Source organism: Alternaria hordeiaustralica, assembly GCF_023758085.1.
Source record: "Alternaria hordeiaustralica strain BMP 2776 chromosome Unknown scaffold_28, whole genome shotgun sequence".
NCBI lineage: Eukaryota > Fungi > Ascomycota > Dothideomycetes > Pleosporales > Pleosporaceae > Alternaria > Alternaria hordeiaustralica.
In genome coordinates this window covers 78,006-98,692 of record NW_026056800.1, presented here as the reverse complement: position 1 = coordinate 98,692, position 20,687 = coordinate 78,006, and the positions used below count along the sequence as shown (strand labels likewise).

The following is a 20,687-nucleotide window of genomic DNA, read 5'->3' as shown; positions in this document are numbered from 1 at the left end:
TTTTGCTTCAAGTAGACTCTGAACAATGAGATTTATGGGTATACCAGTAAACTAGCGAACAGCCCCTTGAACCACGGAAACCCAAATTGAAACGCCTTATAACCCCAGCTAGCGAATAAAACTACAAAACAAAGAGAAATCGCGACACTCATCTAGAGTACGCCTGATACAAATCGTAAGACCACTAACCCTCGACCTCAGTCTCCGCCTCAGCCATGACCTGCTCGCCCTCATCCAGCATATCCAACACCCTCTTCAAACCGCCAACCATGGCATTGGCCTGACCGACCAGCAACAGCTTCTCGGCATTTGCAGGCAAGCCGAGGTAAGTAGGCGGCTCGCGCTCGGGAAGGTCATTGACCCAGCCCATAAAGTCCTTCCAGCTAGTCGAGGTGGGTAGTTCGAGACCCTCGCTGTGCTCAGTATCCTTGACGATCTTGAAGTTGTCCTCAAAAGCGGCGGGCGTCATAGTGGCATCGACGAGAGAAGCGAGAATGCGCCAGTCTTCTGCGTCGTCGATCTTGCCACCGTACATCTCAGTGATGAGGTAACGGAGCATCTCCCATGGGATCTTGGTAGGGGCGATGTTAGATCGGCCTTGTGCGACGGTGTCGACCCATGTGTCGATGATGAAGCTGCAGCATTCGTAGTCACTGTCATTGAACTCCCAGAAGCCCTTCCATCCTAGAGTCGGCGCGTAGCGAAGACGCTCTTGAATGACTGCGTGGAGGAAGGACAAGAGGAGGTAGACACGTGCCTTTTCCACCGGCGGCTTGGTGGCCTTCTCGGCCAATGAAGAGAGCGAGTCTTTCATGTTGGCACGGACTCCAGCAGGCTGCTCGTAGGATAGGACGCGAGAAGCGCGAAGTAGGTTGACCGGAATCTTGGGGCTGGACTCCATTGACAGGAAGAGACGGAAGTCGGGGTTGGGCTTGAGAGCTTCAAGACGCTTCTCAAGCGATTGCAACCATTGTGGAGCGAGATGGACGTTCTTGACAAGTACCCAGTTGCCTGTAGTGGCAGCGTTAGCGATGGCTTTGTCGGCTGATGCGGCGCCTTCGTTGGAACCCATAGCAATGTTTGTGCAGCTGACTTGCTCCCTCTCTACAAGATTGTCGACCTTGTAACTTGCGTCGAATCCAGGACTGGAGCTGAGAGCCACCGGGGTTACTGCATTGACTTGCTTCACAATATCGCCCAGATCACCGCTGGCATCTAGGATGCCCTTGCCGAACACCTCAGTGACAAAGCGCTCGACAGCGGGTACGAAGCGATCAACACGGAATAGCTTGACCAAGACGAGAGCTCGTAGTAGCTTGTCGAACTTGGTAAGATCTTCTGGCCAAGCCTGCGGTACATGTCGCTCTCCCATCTCTTCATTGAGGAAAGCATCCCAAGCGCTGTCTTCAATCTTCGGCAGCTCTTCCTTAAACATCGGGATCTTGCTGGCACGCTCCATGGCTTCCTCCTTGCGCTCTGTCTCGGTTGACACATCGATACCCTTCAGGTCGGGGTCAAGGATCTGATCGATGTGTGCCTTGTCCATCTTGTAGGGCGCCGCTTGCACGAGCAGCATAGCAAACGTAACACGGTCCTTCTGGAGCAAGGAGAGCGAAGTGCGGCGGTATGCGTCAACGAATAGCTCGGTAACGATCTGCTCAATACGGGCAGCATGACCAGTGATGTTGGAGTTGCGAATCTTGCGTAGCACAGTCTCAAAGATCTGAGTAAAGTACTGGAGCGAGAACTGGTAAAAGTGGTTGAGATGGTGCAGTTGCTCCAACACAGCGAAGATAGCTGAGCAAGAACGAGCGACAACAGTGTACTCTTTTGTGATGTTCTCGACCTCTGTCATAACGCCAGCGGTCTCGGAGACCTTGTCCGAAATTTCCTTGGCCTCCTTCTTGAGCGTCTCGAGCGTTTCGATGACGCGGTCGTCGTCCAGAATGTTACCGCGCGACTCGTTGAGAGCTTGAAGCAGTCGCTTCTCAAGCTGACGAAGATGGACTGCGAACTCTCCTTGCATCTTGATGAGGTTGGATCGGCGCTCATCAACATCAGGTCGCTCGGACTTGAGGACTTCGTTCAGTGTCTGTGTCTGCAAGCTGCTCTGCGTGACAGTAAAGTTGACGAACGTGGTACGACTGCAGATGTCAGGAGCGAAGTTGGCGGAAGGATCGCGTGTTGAGAGGTAGAGGCGGAAAGACGGCGAAAAGTCGATCTCCTGCTTGCCGAGTTGAATAAGCACACGACCTCCAGTCTTCTGGTACTCCTTGTTGAGAACGTGGTTGAGGATGGGATCCAGATGTTCGGCATCCTGGATCAAGATTGGGTTACCGAAGCGCAGGGAACTCTCAAGTTGCTTGGTGAATGAATCATCCAAAAAGCTAGTCACCGTGAGACGGCGGTCCTTGCATTCGTTCTGCAAAAACTCTGTTGTTCTGCCAGAAGGATCAATGATAAGCGGGTAGCGGTTGAACCTCTGCAGGATGATGGCGTTCTCGGTGCACAGGTCGTCGACCGGCAGACCATTGTGTTGCCAGTTCAGGCGGTCATCAGCAGTCGAGAGATATTCCGTGAATGGATTTGTTGGCTTGAAGCTGATTCCGGAGTGTTTGAGGTGATCGTACCAGTCCTCTGTAAGCGCTTTCCTGTACTGTTGGTCGTAGTAACCGGCATAAGCGATGAACGCAGCTGCAACCAAGACGTCACCAACGATGGTGTCGATCTGAGAATCGAAAGACTTGCTGCTCTCCTCCCATCGAACACGCTCAGAGGACAAGCTGTCGAGAAGGCGGACACTGCGGTCGACCTTGAACTGAACGGTCGCCATCTCCGTCTTGATGGCCTGAGTTTCACTGATCAAAGCCGCGTACTCAGTCTTGTATCGGCCAATACTCTCCTCGAGGTTCTGAATGAGGACCTGGGTTTCCTTGGCGCCCTCTTCTGTCTTCTGAAGCTCAACTTGCAGGTTTTCGACTTCAGCACGTAGGGGACCGACACGGTCAAGGATGTCGGAGTAGGTAACTTGAGCAGATACCCATTGTACAAGGGGACCGCAAGCCTTGGAAGCGCGGTTGACCTTCTCGAAAGTGAAGTCTTCTTGGGAAAGATATTCCTTCTGCATCTTCCTGCGGTGGCCTGCAGTCATCTGCCTCTCGTTGTCGAACTGTACGATACTGGCGATGAAGTCGTCACGCCTGACGATGGAAACGATGGTCTTCCAGCTGTCAGGCTTATGTCCAAGGATCGTGCAGACAGCTTCCAAAGCGAGCTTGACACCAGCAGGAGGATTCTGCATGGATCGGACTTCGGTAAGATGTTGTCGCTTGATGTTCTGCACACTCTTCTGTGCCTCTGCCACAGCTGGCTCGGCAGCCGCCAAATCGTGTTCCACCACCTCTTGTCGCTTCTGAATCTCCTCCTTGTCCTTCGCAAGCTGAGCCTGCATCTTGATCGAACCAGCCTTCTTCTGTTCCGCCTCGTTCTGGTCCGCAATCATACGTTGCAGCTTTTCGTTCGCTTCTGCATCCTTCTTAGTGAGCTGCGTCTGCTTCTGTGCAAGGCTTGCTCGCAGTTCCTTGACCTTGTCGAATGTCTCGCGCAGCTTCTCAAGACCGACGTTGAGGTGGCGCTGCTGCTCCTCGAGGTCTTCGCGCTTTTCGTTGTAAAGCTTGACGTACTGCGCAACGAAGTCCAAGAAGTGACGTGGGGTAAGGTACATCTTCCGGTTCTGTGTCTTCTGTAACTTCGCGTTCTTGCTGCGTAGCGAGTGGTGTACAGCGACCATGGCATTGACCACACTTTCGCGGTGGGAAGGCGGAAGGGTGAGTCCGCGGTAAGCAACGGGAATGCTATCCGGTGCAACGTAGTTGGCACGGTCGAGATCAACAGATTGTGTGAGCTCTGAGCTGACTTGGTAAAGAGCCTGGTCTGACCAGTCTCCGAACCAGTTGAGCACGCAACGGTTGAAAAGAGCAGGACTGGTGGCTGCCTTCGACGAAAGACCCTCTTCGGGTGGGTTCATGGTGAACACAACATGAAGGTTCTTGACAATTTGCTCCGTAAACCACTTGTACAGCTCTTCCTGTGAGTCGAGGATGATGCCTTGTCGCTGCGCACCCTCCTTGATGGCAGTAAGCAAAGAAGCGTACTCATCACCTTCGAACAGACCAGGAACCTCCGCGTTGGCCAGGAGGGTGTTCATGCGCTCGAGGAAACCGGAGTCAAGAACATTGGCTTCGTCCATGATGAAGCAGATCTTCTCGCCCTTGCAACCGCATCGTCGAAGCACGGTACGCAAGTCTTCGTCAAAGTCTTCGCCTGAGTACTTTCCGTGAACCTTGATTTGGTAGACGCTCAGACCGTTCATCCAGGCCACGAAGCGAGACAGGGTTGTCTTTCCAGATCCGCTGACACCGATGAGAATGAGATGGCCCTGTGGTTGACGGAAGACACGATCGATGCGCAGTACGTGCTCGAGCACGTCGTTAAATAGGATGAGTGGCACATCCACTTCTTCTTCGCAGAAGGTACGCAGACGAGCCTTGACGAACTCGCGAAGCTGCTCACGCTCAACCGGCACGTAGTTCTTGGATAGCCAGTTGGAGAAGAGGATGGGGCCACCAAGAGCCTTCTCTTCGTCGATGGTAGGGAAGTGTTCAGCCGCGATACGGTGGACGCACTCTTCAGTCCATTGCCTCTCTTCCTCTGCGATAAGACGATCCTGGAACAGGCGGAGTGCCTCGTGTGCCCAGATACGAACGAGGCCTTCGATCGGCAAAGTCTCAAGTGGTCGTAGTGCCTCGTAGATACCACGTACCCACCGAGTAAGCTCACGAGGAGAGTAAACGTAATGTGGCTGGATATCCGGTGTGAAGCGCTTTTGTGACTCCGCATATAGCTGCACCATAGCCCTCGTAAGAGCGTCTGCGTAACCTCGTAGAGTCGGGATAATTTTGAGTACGGCGGTATTGAAGGTGCCGTAAATCTGAAGAAGAGATTGCTGTCCAGGGTAATCGACCATGATGAGCGGAGCGTGGCGTAAGAACCTGAGGCCCATGGGCGTACGTCCAGCATCGGTAGGAGGGTTACAGGCACCAACAAATTGAATGCGATCGAGTGTAACCCAAGTCTTGTCAGATGTCCTCCAGAAACCGTTGTGCTCGACAAGCTGTCGCAGGAAGGAGATAGCTCGTTGAGTACCGTACTTGTCGGGTGCTGGCAAGTTGATCTCGTCGCAGAAAATGACGAGCCAGCGACCAACTTGAGTGGGAGTAAGTTGCACGCCGTTAAGAGTCTTCTTGTATTCACAGTACTGTTCGAACGTCTTGATGAGAAGATCCGGGGTAGTGGCACTGGAGAAGTTGAGACCGACAACCTGCATGTTGGGTAGCTTTCGAAGTGCGCTGAACAAGGTCATGGTCTTTCCAGAACCCGGAGGACCGCAAAGGAGTAGGGGCTTGTGCTCCGCAAGCCAAGAATAGAGAACATCCTCGTGGCGAACCGTGTCCAACGTGGGAATAACCACGTCGGTTTGAGTGACGGAATGGGTGTTGACTTCGACGTTCGGTACCTGGCTCTGCCATGTGTCCCACTCTGGCTTGTCAGGCTTGACATCGTAATCAATGAGCGAAGTGGTCTCGTTGAGGGCAGGGAGTTCAACGTCAGTAAGACCAGCGATGAGATCTCCAAACTGCTTACGCTCCATAAGAGGGCAATCACCGACCAAAGCCCAGACCAAGGCCACGAGCAACTTCTTCGCGAGATAAGTCTCCATCTTGTCATCTTCAAGGGAAAAGTCCGGGTGCTGCACATTATACTCCAGAACATTGCGGCATGCTTTGTTGAGCAGAGAGAACAGTGTGTTGAGCGCACGGATGTCGGTGTACTCCATGATATGCTTGAACTTCCTAGCCATGCTGAGAGCCTTCTCAATGAATCGGTCCTGGGTGAGCTTGATGTGCAAGAAGTCGGCGATGAGACCTTGTGTCGTCATCGTCTTCTGTGACATCTGACCTGGAGCGACCGAATCGTCTTCGAGGTCTTCGAACGGTGTAGTCTTGAGATGCTCGATGTAGTTCTTAATCATCATATCGACCTCCACAGTATCGTCGCTGAACCAGACCATACCGCAACGGGAGACGGTAGCCAGTGTGGCGTACTTGAGGGTCTCAACTTCAAACATGATGCGAACGTTGGATGGCAAGTTGAGACGCTCTCCATTTGGCAGGGTGAGAAGCTTGTTGTCGTCAAGCACTGAGTTCAAGTTCTCGACCCACTCAGGGTCAACATCACCATCAAATACGATCCAGTGACGCTTAGTGTCTTCACCACGAAGGTTGTCGACGATCTTACGCAGTATGCTTGTGAAAAGACCATCGGTCCACTCGCGTGTGGTGCTGTCGAGAGTTCCGTAAAGCTGTTCCTTTGACATGACTTTGGGATCGATGACGTGACAGACGCCTTCCACTCCCTCCACCGCTTGAAGGGCAGAGAGAAGCGTTCTCCAGGCAGCAGTTTTTCCAGATCCGGAAGAACCGACCATCATGACACCGTGATGCAACTTCTGAATCTGGTAAAGTTGAATGATCTTGGTCAACCAGGAATCGCTGACCACGAGCTTCGACTCCGCGGCGCACTTGTGGATAGCTTCGGTCAACTTGTCGAGAGGCGCAGGGATGTATTCCACACCAGGGAAAGCCTCCTCTTGAATGGCCATCAAGAGCTCGACATCAGAGCGGATAAGCTTCGGTGCCATTGTTTCGCGTAAGCTCTGGATGATGATTTGAGGCTCCATACTGGCTTCATCCAGAGTCTGAGAGTCTTGCTGAGCGGCGATGCGGGCTCGCTTCAATCCACCAGAGCTGACGAGCACACTCTTCAGTGCACGCAGACCAAAGTCGTAATGAGCCTGCTTGGAGAGTCCAGCTGAGCACTTGTCGAAGAACGGTACGACCTGCTTCGACAGCTCTTTCGCTTGCGAGAAACCTTGGGAGTACAGCATGACTTCGGCAATAAGCTCCTTGTCGGGCTTGGACATGGCAACGCTTCGGAAGAGCTTCTTGAGGTTGTCGGGCAAATTCGATCGACCTGCATAACCAGGATTCATGGTGATGAAGACTCCAGTGTTACCGTTGACCTTCAGTTGACGACCAATAAGCTCGATCTGAGACTTGTCGTCCTCAGCGCCCTTCTTGAGACCCAGCTGAATGTTTTGAATCTGCTGAGACACAGCCGACAGGATACGCTCTTCCAGACGGTTGAACTCGTCGAAACAACCCCAGGCTCCAACCTGGCAGATACCAAGGAAGATACGACCCATAGCTTGGAAGTCGAAAGTGTCGTCACAACAAAACACAAGGGTAAAGCGTCCAAGCTGTACACCAAGAGCTTTGACCGACTCGGTTTTACCAGTACCAGCAGGACCGTATGGCGAACCACCAAGTCGCTGACAAAGCGCCTGGGTGAGGGTGAGGAAACAGCGGTCGGTAAGAGGTGTGCGCACAAGGCGATCGGCAACACCCAGGTACTCGAAACCGTAGTCGAGAACGGCATTTGCCATCTTGATCCTCAATCGCTGCAAGAGATCATTGCCGGGCTCATACATGTATCGCATGCATAGTAGCCACATGTGATGGGTAGGAGAGCGTGCACCGACCTTGTCAAGCTTGTGGATGACGTCTCGCTGGTGTACAAACTCAGTGATGAGGTCCTCGCACTTGCGACGCTGAATGGGTTCAAGGTCGCCCAGAACAGCGGTAGCGAGGAGCTTTAAGACGTTTACTTGCTTCTCGTACAACTGAGGCAAGGTCGTGCCTTCTTCAGAAAGAGACTTCTCTACAGCATGGGTCCAAGCGATCTGCGTTCCGAGGACGACCACTTGGGTTGGGTACTTGGCGATGTAGTTGGTGAAAGCTTCCGGGTCCATCGCATCAGGCTCAATGAGTTGAGCGAACTCTTCGTAAGCTTCGAAAGTCAACTCGGCCAGAGTAGTCTTCATGTTGGCTTCAAGGGCGCCGAGCCATTCATTGATCCTGGGTGTCTTGACGAGCGAGATTTCTTTGCGAAGCGTAACCTCCTCTCCTTCCTTGGACGTGAATCCTTGAATGACGCCGTCCTCATCAGTGATAAGTCCAGAGATACCAGCAAACATCTTTCGCAGATGTTTGGCAATACGCATAACATCGTTACTGTTACCGATGATTTCCAGTAGATCCTCGTCACCAACGAAGTAGAAACGAGGGAAGGATACACGCTCGCGCTCCAGATACTCTCCGAGTGCCTTCTGGATCTTGTTCAATAGCTCGGCGAGGCGTTCCAACGACTTCTGCACACCAGAGATGTTGAGTACTTCGAGCACGAAAGGCTGTCGCGAGACCTTCTTCATGACTGACAAGAACTCAGAGTTGATGTTCTGGAAACGAGCCGACTCCATAGGGAGCAGGTGCTTGATGTCAGCGTTACCAGTGAACACGCCCTCCAGGTAGACCCATTGGCGTTGCACATCGATCCATACATCGAACAGAACATGCACGCGATTGAGCTTGTCCTCCCAAGAAGACGCCTCTTCCTCGAACTCCTTGTAGTAAGGCGAGTGGCGCATAGCCTGCAGTGAGTTGAGGTTTTCGCTGCACTTAGCGAACAGGTCGTCCCATCCCCTGATAAGACGGCACTTGTTCTGGTAGTTGACGAGCTCCAAAGAGTAGTTCTGCCAAGTCTCGCGGACCTGCTTGATGAACTCCTCAAGTGCCATCTCGCCTGCTGCTTGAGTAATGACATCGCGAATGATCTTTTCGCTAGGGCCGAGCTTAAGGTCCCAGACATCACCGAGTGTCATGGAGATGGCGGAGTATCGCTTCTGTGGCCTCAGGTTCTTGAAAATCTTGACCCAATGGCGCTCTTTCACGGCGTCAGAGCGCAGTTCTGCAAGAATCGTGTTTTCTTTGAGAAGTTGCTTCAGGGTAGTCTGAACGAATTCGAAAGCCTGGTACTGGCGCATCCGGCTGGGCATGTCCTTGGTCATCTTGAGCAAGTTGTCAAGGTTCTGTCGCAGCTTGCGGGGCTGAATACTGGTCCACAACACCTCACGAAGGTCGTCGATGCTGGCCCAGATGGTACCAAGCGCAGACCAGACGGATTTGAAGTCTTGCACTTCCTCCAGCAGGGTCTCAAGTGCGTTTTCTGGAGATGGTGGTAGTCCAAGAGCTTCCTTGGCCTTCGAGATGTTGCTGGACTCGTTCTGAAGCTGGCTAAGCTTCTGGTCGAACTTAGCCAGAATGGCTGAGGCTTCGGCTGGCGCCAGGTTTCCTGCAACAGGCTTGTCCTCTGCCCACTCTCCGGTGATGTTCACAATCTTCTGGCTGACGACTTTGTCCTCCGCGCCAATCTTGGCGCGCAGCGCGTCAGCTTGATCGTTCGCAATCTTGGTCTTCCTCTCCAGAACCTCGTTCAGCGTCTGCCATTCATGGTCGATCTGTTCCATCTGCAGCCAGTCGGACGGGAACTGGTAACGCTGGCGAGCCAGAGTTGCTTGACCTTGCCGGAAAGTGGACATCTCTGGCTCCCATTCGAGTACCTTCCTCTTGCATTGCTGTACTGTTGTAATAAAAGAGACAGCCTGGGCAGTGGATGAGGCCTCCAGGGTCTGCATCTCAAGATCCTTACGCGCCTTCTCTATCTGCACGTAAACGTCGTTCATGCGCTGACCAAGCCTACTGGCAAACTTGGTGAGAATTTCCTGCTGCCATTGGTCGTACTTGGCGTTGACCTTGACCTGCACTTGGTCGTAGTCGACAGTAACATAGCCAAACTGGCGACTGATGTCAGAGTTGTCGAAGGTAGCGCGAGTCTTACGAATTTCCTGGAGTAGTTGTAGCCATCGTGAAAGATCTTCGCCAAGGATGTCGTAGACATGGTCTGACTGCAGATCCCATAGAGATTGGAACTGGAGCCACTCATCCACGTATGATGAGATGTCACGGAGCTTGCCTTCGACAGCGCCATAGACTTCAATAAGCGAGTCGGTGCACCGGCTTGGCAAGTCAGAGAACTGGCTGGCAGAGGTGTCGTTGGTCGCTTCAAGTCGGATCTCATATCGTGAGGCCTTGATCTTCTGGAGAGTGCAAATGATGGCGAGCCATTGCTGTAGTTGCTCAAGCCAGCTTGCACGGGCGTATTCTACCGGAGGGCTGAGGTAAATGACCTGGTTGCGCATAGTAATCTCAAGAGTCAATCGCGCCAGAGTCGGCTTGACTTCTGGTGCCTCCGTCGAGACAACTTCACTGACTGGGCGTCGAGTTCGATCTTCCTCGTCTACATTATTGAAGACCTCAATCCACAATGCAATAGCTCGGCTGAGACGGACTAGCAAAATCGATTCGATGCGCGCATTCATATCAGAAACCCAGGAGTCAAGATTGGCGTAGCTCTCAAGGTTGAGCTGATCGATGGACTTCTGGATAGTTTCGAGGTTCTGTTGGAAGGCTTCCTTGGTGTAAGGACATGTCTCCAAATCCTTGAGCGATTTCTCAATCGCAGCGTTGATGTTGATGAGCGTTGCAACCTTGAGTTGAAGTAGTGACGTTGTAGCTGCGAAGTCACGTACGAATTGAACATGCTTGCTCTCACTACGGACGCTACCACCGCCAACAGGGAAACCAGATTGTCGGACATGAAGATCGTAAGCATGAACAAAAGACTCCCACTTGAGGGGAACACCTTTGCCGACAAGCGCTTGAACCTCGTTAACGTAGTTGTTGAGTAAGAGCGCAACTCCGCCAATCTCAGAAATCGAGCGCAGAGTCTGGGTGTACGTGCGGACACTCTCCATTAAGCTGACTGCGTAGGGGTAGACACGCTTGGCCTCTTTCGAGATGTTGTTGATGCCGTGAGGCACTTGGTAGCCGCGCCATGTCAGGTTACGAACTTCCTTGAACAGCGCAATGACTTGCGCGTCAAAGTTGACGTTCAGCTCCAAGATGTTTCCTGCGGCACGGTTCCTGCTGACAAGGAAGAGGCGTCCTGAGATCTGAAGTTTCCTCCTCGCCACTTCCTGAAGCCATGACTCAAAGATCGGCCTGGTGTCGAGCTTCTTCTTGAACATGCTGCTCTCAGCCTGGAGCTTTTGACCTTCAGCATGTAGCGCCCAGTCCTTACCGAGGATATCTTCGACCTTGCCCATGTAGCTCTCCAGCTGTGTTTCAATCTGTCGAGCCCAGATAACAGCACCGGAGACCGGAGGGAAATCGCGAAGCTGCGCCATGGCATGAGCTTCCGAATTACCGTACTGGCGCTTGAAGCGCTCGTGAAGTGCCAAGATATCTTGCTTGACATTCTCAATGAGCTGAGTCTGGTATTCGGAAATGGCTCCCCGAATCTTAGGTCGCACAAAAAGCGGATTGAACTTGGAGAAGACGCGGAACATCTCACTGGCGGTCTTGGCGGTACCAAGACGGTCTCGCAACCTAGCGATGATGGAGTTCTCGACACGGGAAGTACGCTCGTTATACTTCTGCTCTGCTTGCTCGAAAAGCCGTGTGCCTTCAGGAGAGACATCCAGGACATCGACGTCCTTGAGCACATCGTAAGCCTCCTTGACTTCTTTGACGGCGTCAACATCACCGATCTCCTCGATGATGACCGCCTCCTTGGCGGGAGCGCTCTCGGATAAGGAAGATTGCGAACCCAGGACATTGACGATGGTTCGCTGAAGCTGCTCGTGGTTCTTGCGGAACGTTGTAATGTAGCGAATGCGCTCCTCCGTCTCCTTGTGCCTAGCTGCAATCTTGATCGGGATGAACTTCTCGTTCCTTCGCCTGGTCACCTCACGAGCAACATTAGTGAATTCCTTTACGTTTTCCTCCCATGTGCGCCAGATGCTCTCGGCGACAGCCATGATCGCCTGGAATTCAGGGTAGTCCATGTGCATGAGTGTCTTGCCGTGTAGCAGATTGTGCAGTTGCTTGTCGAGGTCACCAGAGATAGCCTCCACGAGAGGAAGCGCTCGGCGGACGGGGTAGGGGCAAATGCGAAGCTTCTTGTTCATGTGGCTGAAAATGGCCTGTATCGCTTCCTGTACTGCTTGTAGTGAGGTCGAAGATAGCAGCTGGTCGAGGGGAAATTCGCGCATCAGCTGGTTGTACTTCTGGACCAGATCTGTACTCTCCTTGAGTCCGGTATCTGCGCTGAAGCTGACAGTCGCTTGGAAACGTTTCGCATTCTTCAGCACGTCCAGAGTGAGCCTAACACCGGGACTGCCCAGTTGAGTCTCAATGTCCTGCAGCCTTGACTCCATAGAGATCCAGAAATTGATCTCTTGCGCTGCAGTCCCAGTTGATACATCTCGGGATGTCTTTGTAATTGTCTGTATCGACTTGATCCATCCGTTGACCGTCGACTGCAATCCGTTAAGGAAGCTGCTGTCTTGAACAATGCCAGGGGGAATGAGTTCTGGGGAGGGCTTCACGTTGTGCTGGGCAGCATCGTCGAGCGCACTCTGGATGAGCGGGTGGAGAGGCAGAAGCAGCTCCGGAATCTCAACATTCTGCTCCAGATTGCCCAGACTGACGGCCAGTTCCGCAATCTTCTTCCGTGTCGCCGAAATACCCGTCCTCGCATCATTATCGCCCTTGCTGTATTTCCCCGCCAGGTCGCGCGTGCTCTTGGTGTAGGTGTCAAAGTACGGCTCGACCGCAGACTGAATGAGAGAACGAAGAAACTCATAGGGAGTGCCGTCGGGCGAAGAAGCGTTATTAGAAAGTATAAAACCGGGCAGCGTCTGAATAAGGACCTGCTGGCTAAGGGGTATCGCGGGGTCTATGGGTATCGGTCGCTTCGAAATAACAACAAATGCTGCGCAGGTAGGAGAAGCGGTAATCTCAGTCGAAATGGTGTAGGTGAAGCGCTGGGTCGCCCCTGCTGCTTGTGTCAGTCTGGAGGTTCCTTCCTCGTCAGAAGGGTACCTGCCGTTTGCTCCATCCAGGCCATCGATGCGGGCTTCATCGGCTCGGTCTTTCACAACGTAGAGCGCGGACTGCCCCTCGGAGGCGAAGCGGGCGCATCGTTGCAGCGTGTCCTGCAGCTTGGCGCTCGAGAGCAGACTGCCGGGTGCAAAAAGATCTTCCTTGGAGGCGCCCAGACTGACGTCAAGCACCTTTTCCAGGTGGTCGACGATGAGCTGGGGGTCTATCGAGGGTGGCGAGGGGCTGGGTGTGCGTATGCTGCCGTTGGGCGCCCCTGGGTTCAAGGGTCCCTCCATGTTGATTGTTTATCGCGCGTGTCGCTATGAAGACATGTGGTTTGCGCTTCGAGCGGAGTAGCGACGGACGGAAGGCGGAGTGATTGCTGCTGCTGACAAGGGACTCGGTGCGCCGGCGGTGATGGTGGTGCCTTTGTCTCAGTATATTTCCTGAGTAGGCGTACGCGAAGTCGACGCGCACGGCCGTCACACGCTTATCCTGACTAGTGGGAGCGGCAGGGGAAGCGGAGTGATCAGCGTCTGATTGGCTCCTCAATTCGGGGTCATGCAGTGCAACACAAGGCGTGGAAAGCGTAGTAGCGGTCGGGAACGCGTTGTTTGCGGATGCTGTTGCAACGTTGGCTTTTTGCACGTCCAGCAGCCACTTCCTCCCACACAGGCAGCGGCGAATGGCGACAAGCAATGACAGCTCACCACGTGCAAAGTAAGCTAACGCTGGCTCCACTTTCTAAGCTAGCCCACCCGCTCCTTTCATCTCAGGTACGAAAGGCGGGCATGGGAGTTTCAGGACTGCAAACGGCGAGACTCTGGTTCGGGAATAAACGCTATCTATCTCTACTTCGGTCTTCCAGCTCCACATCCGTACTTCTCCTACCGTCTTCGTTATCATCGTCATCGTCGTCCCCCACCGCGAATGTTCCATCCCCTCTTTCATCATGGCCACTGGCCCGTCTCTCATCTCGCTCATCCCTGGCAGTCGCAGTGGTTGGACTTGCCAGCCTAACCTCTCCCACCTCCTTCAACCCAACCTTCCTTCTCCCCCAATTGACCACAGCCTTCCCCCATCCAGCTAACTTCTCCATGCCCTCATCGCCATTGCCTGCTCCACCACCATGTGCCCCTCCGGCCTCTACTTTAAACTGGTATTTGAGACAATCCTTGATGGTGACAAGACCAGTCAGACGGCCGCGGTACTCAATCAGTATGACACGCGGTCCCATCTTCTTGAAGAGTTCCATAACCGTTTCGAGGGGAAGGCGAGGGTGGACTGAAAGCGGTGTTGGATCGATGTAGCGCGTGAAATCGAGTGATGTTTGAGACGAAGTAGTGGGTATAGAGTCGAATGTCGTGTTCGGTGCTGGTGGACCCGTGCCGCTTGCACTTCTGGACCCTGGATTGCTAGCAGATGAGGATGAAGAAAAGTAGCACTTCGCATGACCTGGGGCCTGTTGCTCAATCTTCGCGCGATCGATCGCATAACGAAGTTCTGTGCGGCCAATGTAACCGATTAGGGTCTTTGTCTTCATGTCTTCCACGATGGGGTAGCCTTGGTATGCGTTTTCGTTCATTAGACGTTCCATTTGTCGGAGTTCCAAGCCTGAGGCCGGTAGACAAACTACGCGGCTTGCCATGACTTGACTGACTGGAACACCGAACGTATGTTCTTCTTTGCTGTCGAGGAACGGGTAGCCGTTCAAGTAAATCATGCGGTCTGCGATTCCGCCATGGCCGAAACGTTCACTGACCGCTTTCGTGACGCCAACGACTATCATAGTGGGAAGAATGTATGTCAATGCGCCAGTGATCTCGAACATGATGACCACGACGCTGACGGTGATATGCATGATGCCACTAAGTGCTGCTGCTGCGCCAAGGAAGGCGTAGGTGCCAGGCGTAATACACGGTCCATCTGGGTCGCAGGCCGAGAAAAAGGCTGAACCGGGGAAAGACTCGTGCAAAGCCTGGACGCAGATGCCGACCATACGACCGAATGCTGCACCGATAGCCATACTAGGCACGAAGATACCAGCCGGCACCTTGCACCCGAAGGAGATGACTACCAACAGGGTACGTAGTACTGTGGCAATAGCAAGTGTCGTGACATTGTGCCAGCGATGATTGGCATCACACAGCTGATCGTAGTCCTTATCGCCCTCACACTCTTGAAACAGTATTTCCATACTTTCAGTCATGTCAATCCTCAAGAACATGTTCGGGTAGCAGATTACACCAGTGATGACAGCGAGAGTAACAGCTTCCGTGATGGGGTATGCAGAAAGGTACTTCTTGCGAAAGACCTGCATCTTGAGGTTCCACTTGATGACGAAAGCGCCGTAGAGACCGCCGAAGATACCAATGATGATATAGAAGAGAGTTTCGAAGAAGTGCCAGGAGCGGTCGTAGGAGACGTTGAACATAACGAGCTGACCCGTTCGGAAGGGGTTCATAGCCTGGTGTACATCAGCGTTGAGTCATAGTATCTCCGGTTGTTGAACATACGGCAAGAACAGCTGTAGCGACCAGCGCACAGAAGTAGCTCCGCCAGAGGGTCTTGAGTGGAAACTGGTTGCTCATCTCCTCCAGCGAGAAAAGCACGCCTCCAATCGGACTTCCAAAAGCCACCCCTACACCGGCCGCTGCGCTCGCACATAGTATCTCCCTAGTCTTGGCCGCATTCCTCCTGTACTTGTCGAAGAACCTACTGATCACATTTCCCGTACAGACAGCGTAATGCACACTGGGCCCTTCTTTGCCGACCGACAGTCCCGACGCAATAGCAAGCGGCAAGCCAATCGACTTGATGAAGAGTGTAGTAAAGCCCAAGAAGCCTTTCATGACGAACCCCGCAATGATGCACTTCATCTCCGATATGCCCGATCCAGCTGCATACGGCGCAAAGCTCTTGACCAGCCTGGCAGCCGTGAAGGAGAACAGCGCTGCGAATAGTATATAAAGTACATAGTTCACAGGCCAGAACCCGCTCCAGCGCTTCCACTCCGGACAACCTCCCTCAGCACCCCAACAGCAGAAGCTCTCGTTGAGGTAGAAAGCCGTGGTGCAATGTCCCAGCTTGATATCGCTGAGCCACTCTGTCACGATATTCAGGAATGCAGCGTTGAGTCCTATCGCTGCGCCGACAAGCGTGACAACAATCCACGCTTGGCCCGCATCATATGCCTCTGCGATCTTCCTCCTCCACTTGCCCCGTCCCCGACCTAGGAACACTTTACCCGTCCGCCCATCTTTGCGCACACCGATGTTATCTCTTTCGCGCCGGCGCGCTTTCCGTCGGAGTTGTTCGCGGGCGGCGTCTTGTACCCAGTCTATGGTCGTAAAGTCTTCGTACCGCTTTATCTCGGCTATCTCTTCGACGATGGCCGCGTCGGCGTGTGTTGTTTCCGCGGCTTCGGGGTCGTCATTGTCGATGTCAAGTGACAATATCGATTGCCCTGTTGTGCGCCGCCGGAGAGAAGGTGCGAAGGATGTAGAGCGCGATGTCTGGCTGGGGCGCGAGGATGGGCGGCGCGTGGAACTGGGACGGAGGGGTGTGGGGTGTTGTGAGGATTGGCGGGCGCGTGAGCCCGAGGATGAGGATCGATTCATCGCATCGTTCTAATTGTTGGTAACTTCGCGTGGCAGAGCGTGAAGTATTTCGGTTTCGAGATTTGGCTGGGCTGCGTAAACGGGGGAGCTGTCTCATGCAAGGGTCCCTTCCGTCCCAGCTCCAGATCGACGTCTCGCCCGCGGGAGTCCGCCCGTTGCACCGCCACACCCATCTGATACAATGGAAAAGCTGAACACCCTGGAGCCTACATGAAGATAAAAACATGCAAAGTGGGTGACCCAATGTCAAAGTAGGCTCCGGGGTACAAAAGTAAATTCGGGGTATGTGCGTGGACTTGTACTGTGATCTTGCTCCGGTTCTGGGCACTTGATATGCATCATCTATCTTACACGAAAATTCACATCTCAGCACCACAAAATGCGAAGGAGTTCAAATTATCGCAGCGACTTTTTCGTGGCAGTCTGGAGGTACTCACTAAGTTTTCGGAGTGAATTTGCTGCTGGAGAATGCATCGGATACCTCCAGGGTGCTTCATACTGTGAGATATTCCAGACAAAACGAGCTTCCTTATGACAACAATTCCCAAACGGCGATCTGGCAGCACTTCGATATCGATTGAAGAAAGTATATTTTAACTCATCATAACGCATACAGGGGTATCAAATGTCTCGAAAGTGTCTTCTTCAGACCGGTTTACCGACTACAACTACTCTGGTCACCTACACACGCGCCAGCCAAAACCAACGTCTACTCCATCTCGATAGTTCCCGGAGGCTTGCTGGTGACTAGGGTTGTTAGTAGTTGCCTCGCTCAAATGAAATTTTATCAACTTACTGTCATATACGACGCGGCAGACACCGTTCACCTCATTCACGATCCTCCTGCTAACCCGCTTTAGGAACTCTCCATCGAAGGGGAACCAATCAGCCGTCATGAAGTCACTCGTCTCAACTGCCCTCAGAGCAATGACCTGCTCGTGAACGCGCTTATCGCCCATGACACCAACCGCCCTAACGGGCATAAGCGCTGCAAACGCCTGGCTGATCTTGTTGTATAGGCCCGCAGCCCTGATCTCCTCGATGAAGATGTAGTCCGCTTCACGCGCAATACGGACTTGCTCGCGTGTGACTTCACCCAGAATGCGGATGGCGATACCTGGGCCGGGGAAGGGGTGGCGCCAAACAAGGTCCTCTGGAATACCAAGCTCTTTGCCCAGCGCGCGGACTTCATCCTTGAACAGCTCGCGAAGGGGCTCGATCACCTTGAGCTTCATGTCCTTTGGCAGACCACCGACGTTGTGGTGGGTCTTGATGGTTTGGGAAGGACCCTTGAAGGACAGCGACTCGATGACATCGGGATACAGGGTACCCTGAAGGAGCCACTCGACCTCACCAGCGTTGGAAGATTCATGCGCTTCGGCCTTGATCTTATCGGCTTGCTTTTGAAAGACCTCGATGAAGGTATTTCCAATGATCTTGCGCTTCTTCTCGGGATCGTCGGTCACACCCTTCAGGCGGTCGAGGAAGAGGTCGGACGCGTCGACGACGGTGAGGTTGATACCCAGGCCCTCGTCGAGTGTCTTCTTGACCTGAACAGCCTCGTTGAGTCGGAGGACACCGTTGTCGACCATGACGGCGTGGAAGCGGTCGCCGATAGCCTCCTTCATCAGCTTTGCAGCGACAGTCGAATCGACTCCACCGCTAACGGCACCGATGACCTGTCCCTTGTCGCCTACCAGCTTCCTGATGCGTGTGATCTCCTGGTCGACGAATTTGCTCATGGTCCAGTTGGTGTTGGCCTCGCAAATGTCGACAGCGAAGTTCTTGAGCACAACCTTGCCCTGCTTGGTGTGTGTGACCTCGGGGTGGAATTGGATACCGTAGTACTTCTTCGTCTTGTGCGCAATGCCCGCGAACGGCGCATTGGTGGTTGTCGCGACCGTCATGAAGTCCTGAGGCATGTTGCTCAGCTTGTCGCCGTGGCTCATCCAGACCTCCAGGTCGTTGCCCAAGTCCTTGAACAGCTGGTCCATGTGTCCGCCGTGGCTCTCAACCTTCAAGTTGGCGTGACCGTATTCCCTCTTCTCGCCAGCTACTACGCCGGCGTTCTTTCCGAAGTGCCATGCCATCTCTTGCAGTCCGTAGCAGATTCCGAGGATCGGTACGCCGAGATCGAAGACGGCGTGGTCGACGTGTGGAGCGCCTTCCTCGTAGACGGAGTATGGGCCACCAGAGAGAATGACTCCCTTGGGGGTGAAGGGCAGATCGGCGATCTTGGTAGTGCATGGCAGCATCTCACAGTAGACATTGAATTCGCGGAGACGGCGAGTGATCAGGTGCGTGTACTGCGAGCCGAAGTCGAGCACCAGGATGGTGTCGAACGTCTTGTGGGGAGGGATCGGATCGGAGTTGTCGGTCGCCATCTTGAAGTACTAAGAGTGTGATGAAAGTGAAAAAGAGAGGGATAGAAGGAAAGAAAGAAGAAGAAAGGAAAAGGACGGGTATATGAAAGCAGAAGGTACGAGGGGCTCGGTCACTGACTCTCACAAAGTTTTGGCGGGGTTTTCCAGAAAAATTCTTATCGATAACAGAAATATGCTCTCTCGTGCTCCATCATCCATGGTAGCTCGCAGGCAGCGCAGACTGTAGCCTGGGCTCATATATCACTCTGATGTATACATTACGGAGAAATCGCAAAAACTGTTGACATGAACCGCATTGTAGACGTCTAGCCTAAAATTTCCCCGCCTGAGATACAACTCAGGTGACGCGAGCATCCTTGTATAACCACTCTACGCGTATCGAAGAAGTCTCACATTAGTCGATCGTCGCCTATGGGTCGTAGTACAAGCCCATGACAGCCTTGGAAGCGGAATGGCTCTGTGGCTGACCGTGCTTGTCCTGGGCCCCGCCCAAAAAATCATTTATCGATAACGGCGTAGTTGGATCGCGCAAAGTCGCGTTTATGCAGTGACCTCACCCACCCAGCTCCCTACCAATCGCATACCCACACAATGGCGAAACGAAAGTCAGAGAGAGATCCCGAAGAGCTGCCCGATGCGTCGGACAAGCGCAAGCAGAACGATGACGACGAGTCCGGCAGCGACGAGGTATGCGCCTTCCTCACAACCTCTCATAATGCGCCGTCTCACAAAATTGCTAGGACATGGACATGGTGAACGTCGACTTCGAATGGTTCGATCCGCAGCCCGCAGTCGATTTCCACGGGCTCAAGAACCTCTTGCGCCAACTCCTAGACGTGGATTCGCAATTGTTCAATCTCTCTGAACTCGCCGACATCATATTGTCGCAACCGCTACTTGGCAGTACGGTCAAGGTTGACGGCAATGAGACGGATCCATATGCCTTCCTTACTGTGCTGAATCTGGAGACACACAAGGTACGGACTACTCATGCACAGCTTTGCGGTACACATACTGATCGCGACCAGGACAAGAAAGTAATTCAAGACCTAACAACCTACCTCTCCAAAAAGTCCGCGCCGATCCCCACTCTCCCGCCCCTCCTGACATCGTCGTCGCCTGCGCAAATCGGCCTCATTCTGACCGAGCGCTTCATAAACATGCCGCACGAAATTGTCCCACCAATGTACACGATGCTTCTGGAAGAGATACAATGGGCGGTTGAGGAGAAGGAGCCTTACACATTCACCCACTACCTCGTCCTGTCGAAATGCTACTCGGAGATACAGAGTCAGTTGCCGAGCGAAGATGCGCCACCGAGCAAGAAGAAGAACAAGAAGGCCGATGTGGGTGAGGAGACGTTTTATTTCCATCCCGAGGATGAGGTGCTGCACAAGCATGCGGTGGGATACACAAGCTTTGAGTATGACACACCCGTAGATGAGGGTGCGAGTGATAGTAAGAGGGCGTTCCAGGAGTTGGGTGTCAAGCCCAAGGGACATATGGTGCTGATCGAGGCGGACAAGTTCAAGGGTGCTGTAGAGGCTGTAAAGACGTTCTTGAATGGGCAGTAAATACACAACGCAAGATGTTTTCACCAAATTATGCAACCAAAGAGACGGCGGAGGTTGACTCTAACTGGTGTTACATTGCAAGGGACACAAGCCGAATCTATGTGAATCAAACCGTAGGAAATTGATGCTCGCTCCTATACACACAAG

General features: G+C 53.3%; 4 protein-coding genes across 4 annotated transcripts; 1 reads left to right on the top strand and 3 right to left on the bottom strand.

Moving 5' to 3' along the window:
- Positions 1-184: 184 nt before the first annotated feature.
- Positions 185-13,258, bottom strand: RO1 (Dynein heavy chain, cytoplasmic; the record flags this gene model as incomplete). The annotated part of the gene is made up of 1 exon (XM_049391914.1): positions 185-13,258. One exon carries the CDS (start codon positions 13,256-13,258, stop codon positions 185-187), a length of 13,074 nt encoding a protein of 4,357 aa, XP_049240315.1.
- Positions 13,259-13,803: 545 nt separating this feature from the next.
- On the bottom strand, positions 13,804-16,582 carry J4E84_009350 (uncharacterized protein; the record flags this gene model as incomplete). The annotated part of the gene is made up of 2 exons (XM_049391913.1): positions 13,804-15,429; positions 15,479-16,582. 2 exons carry the CDS (start codon positions 16,580-16,582, stop codon positions 13,804-13,806), a joined length of 2,730 nt encoding a protein of 909 aa, XP_049240314.1.
- A 709-nt stretch (positions 16,583-17,291) lies between these two features.
- On the bottom strand, positions 17,292-18,966 carry GUA1 (GMP synthase (glutamine-hydrolyzing); the record flags this gene model as incomplete). The annotated part of the gene is made up of 2 exons (XM_049391912.1): positions 17,292-17,329; positions 17,379-18,966. 2 exons carry the CDS (start codon positions 18,964-18,966, stop codon positions 17,292-17,294), a joined length of 1,626 nt encoding a protein of 541 aa, XP_049240313.1.
- Positions 18,967-19,557: 591 nt separating this feature from the next.
- On the top strand, positions 19,558-20,540 carry BCP1 (Mss4p nuclear export; the record flags this gene model as incomplete). The annotated part of the gene is made up of 3 exons (XM_049391911.1): positions 19,558-19,653; positions 19,707-19,943; positions 19,995-20,540. The coding sequence occupies 3 exons, from the start codon at positions 19,558-19,560 to the stop codon at positions 20,538-20,540; spliced, it is 879 nt and encodes a 292-aa protein (XP_049240312.1).
- Between the last annotated feature and the right edge of the window lie 147 nt (positions 20,541-20,687).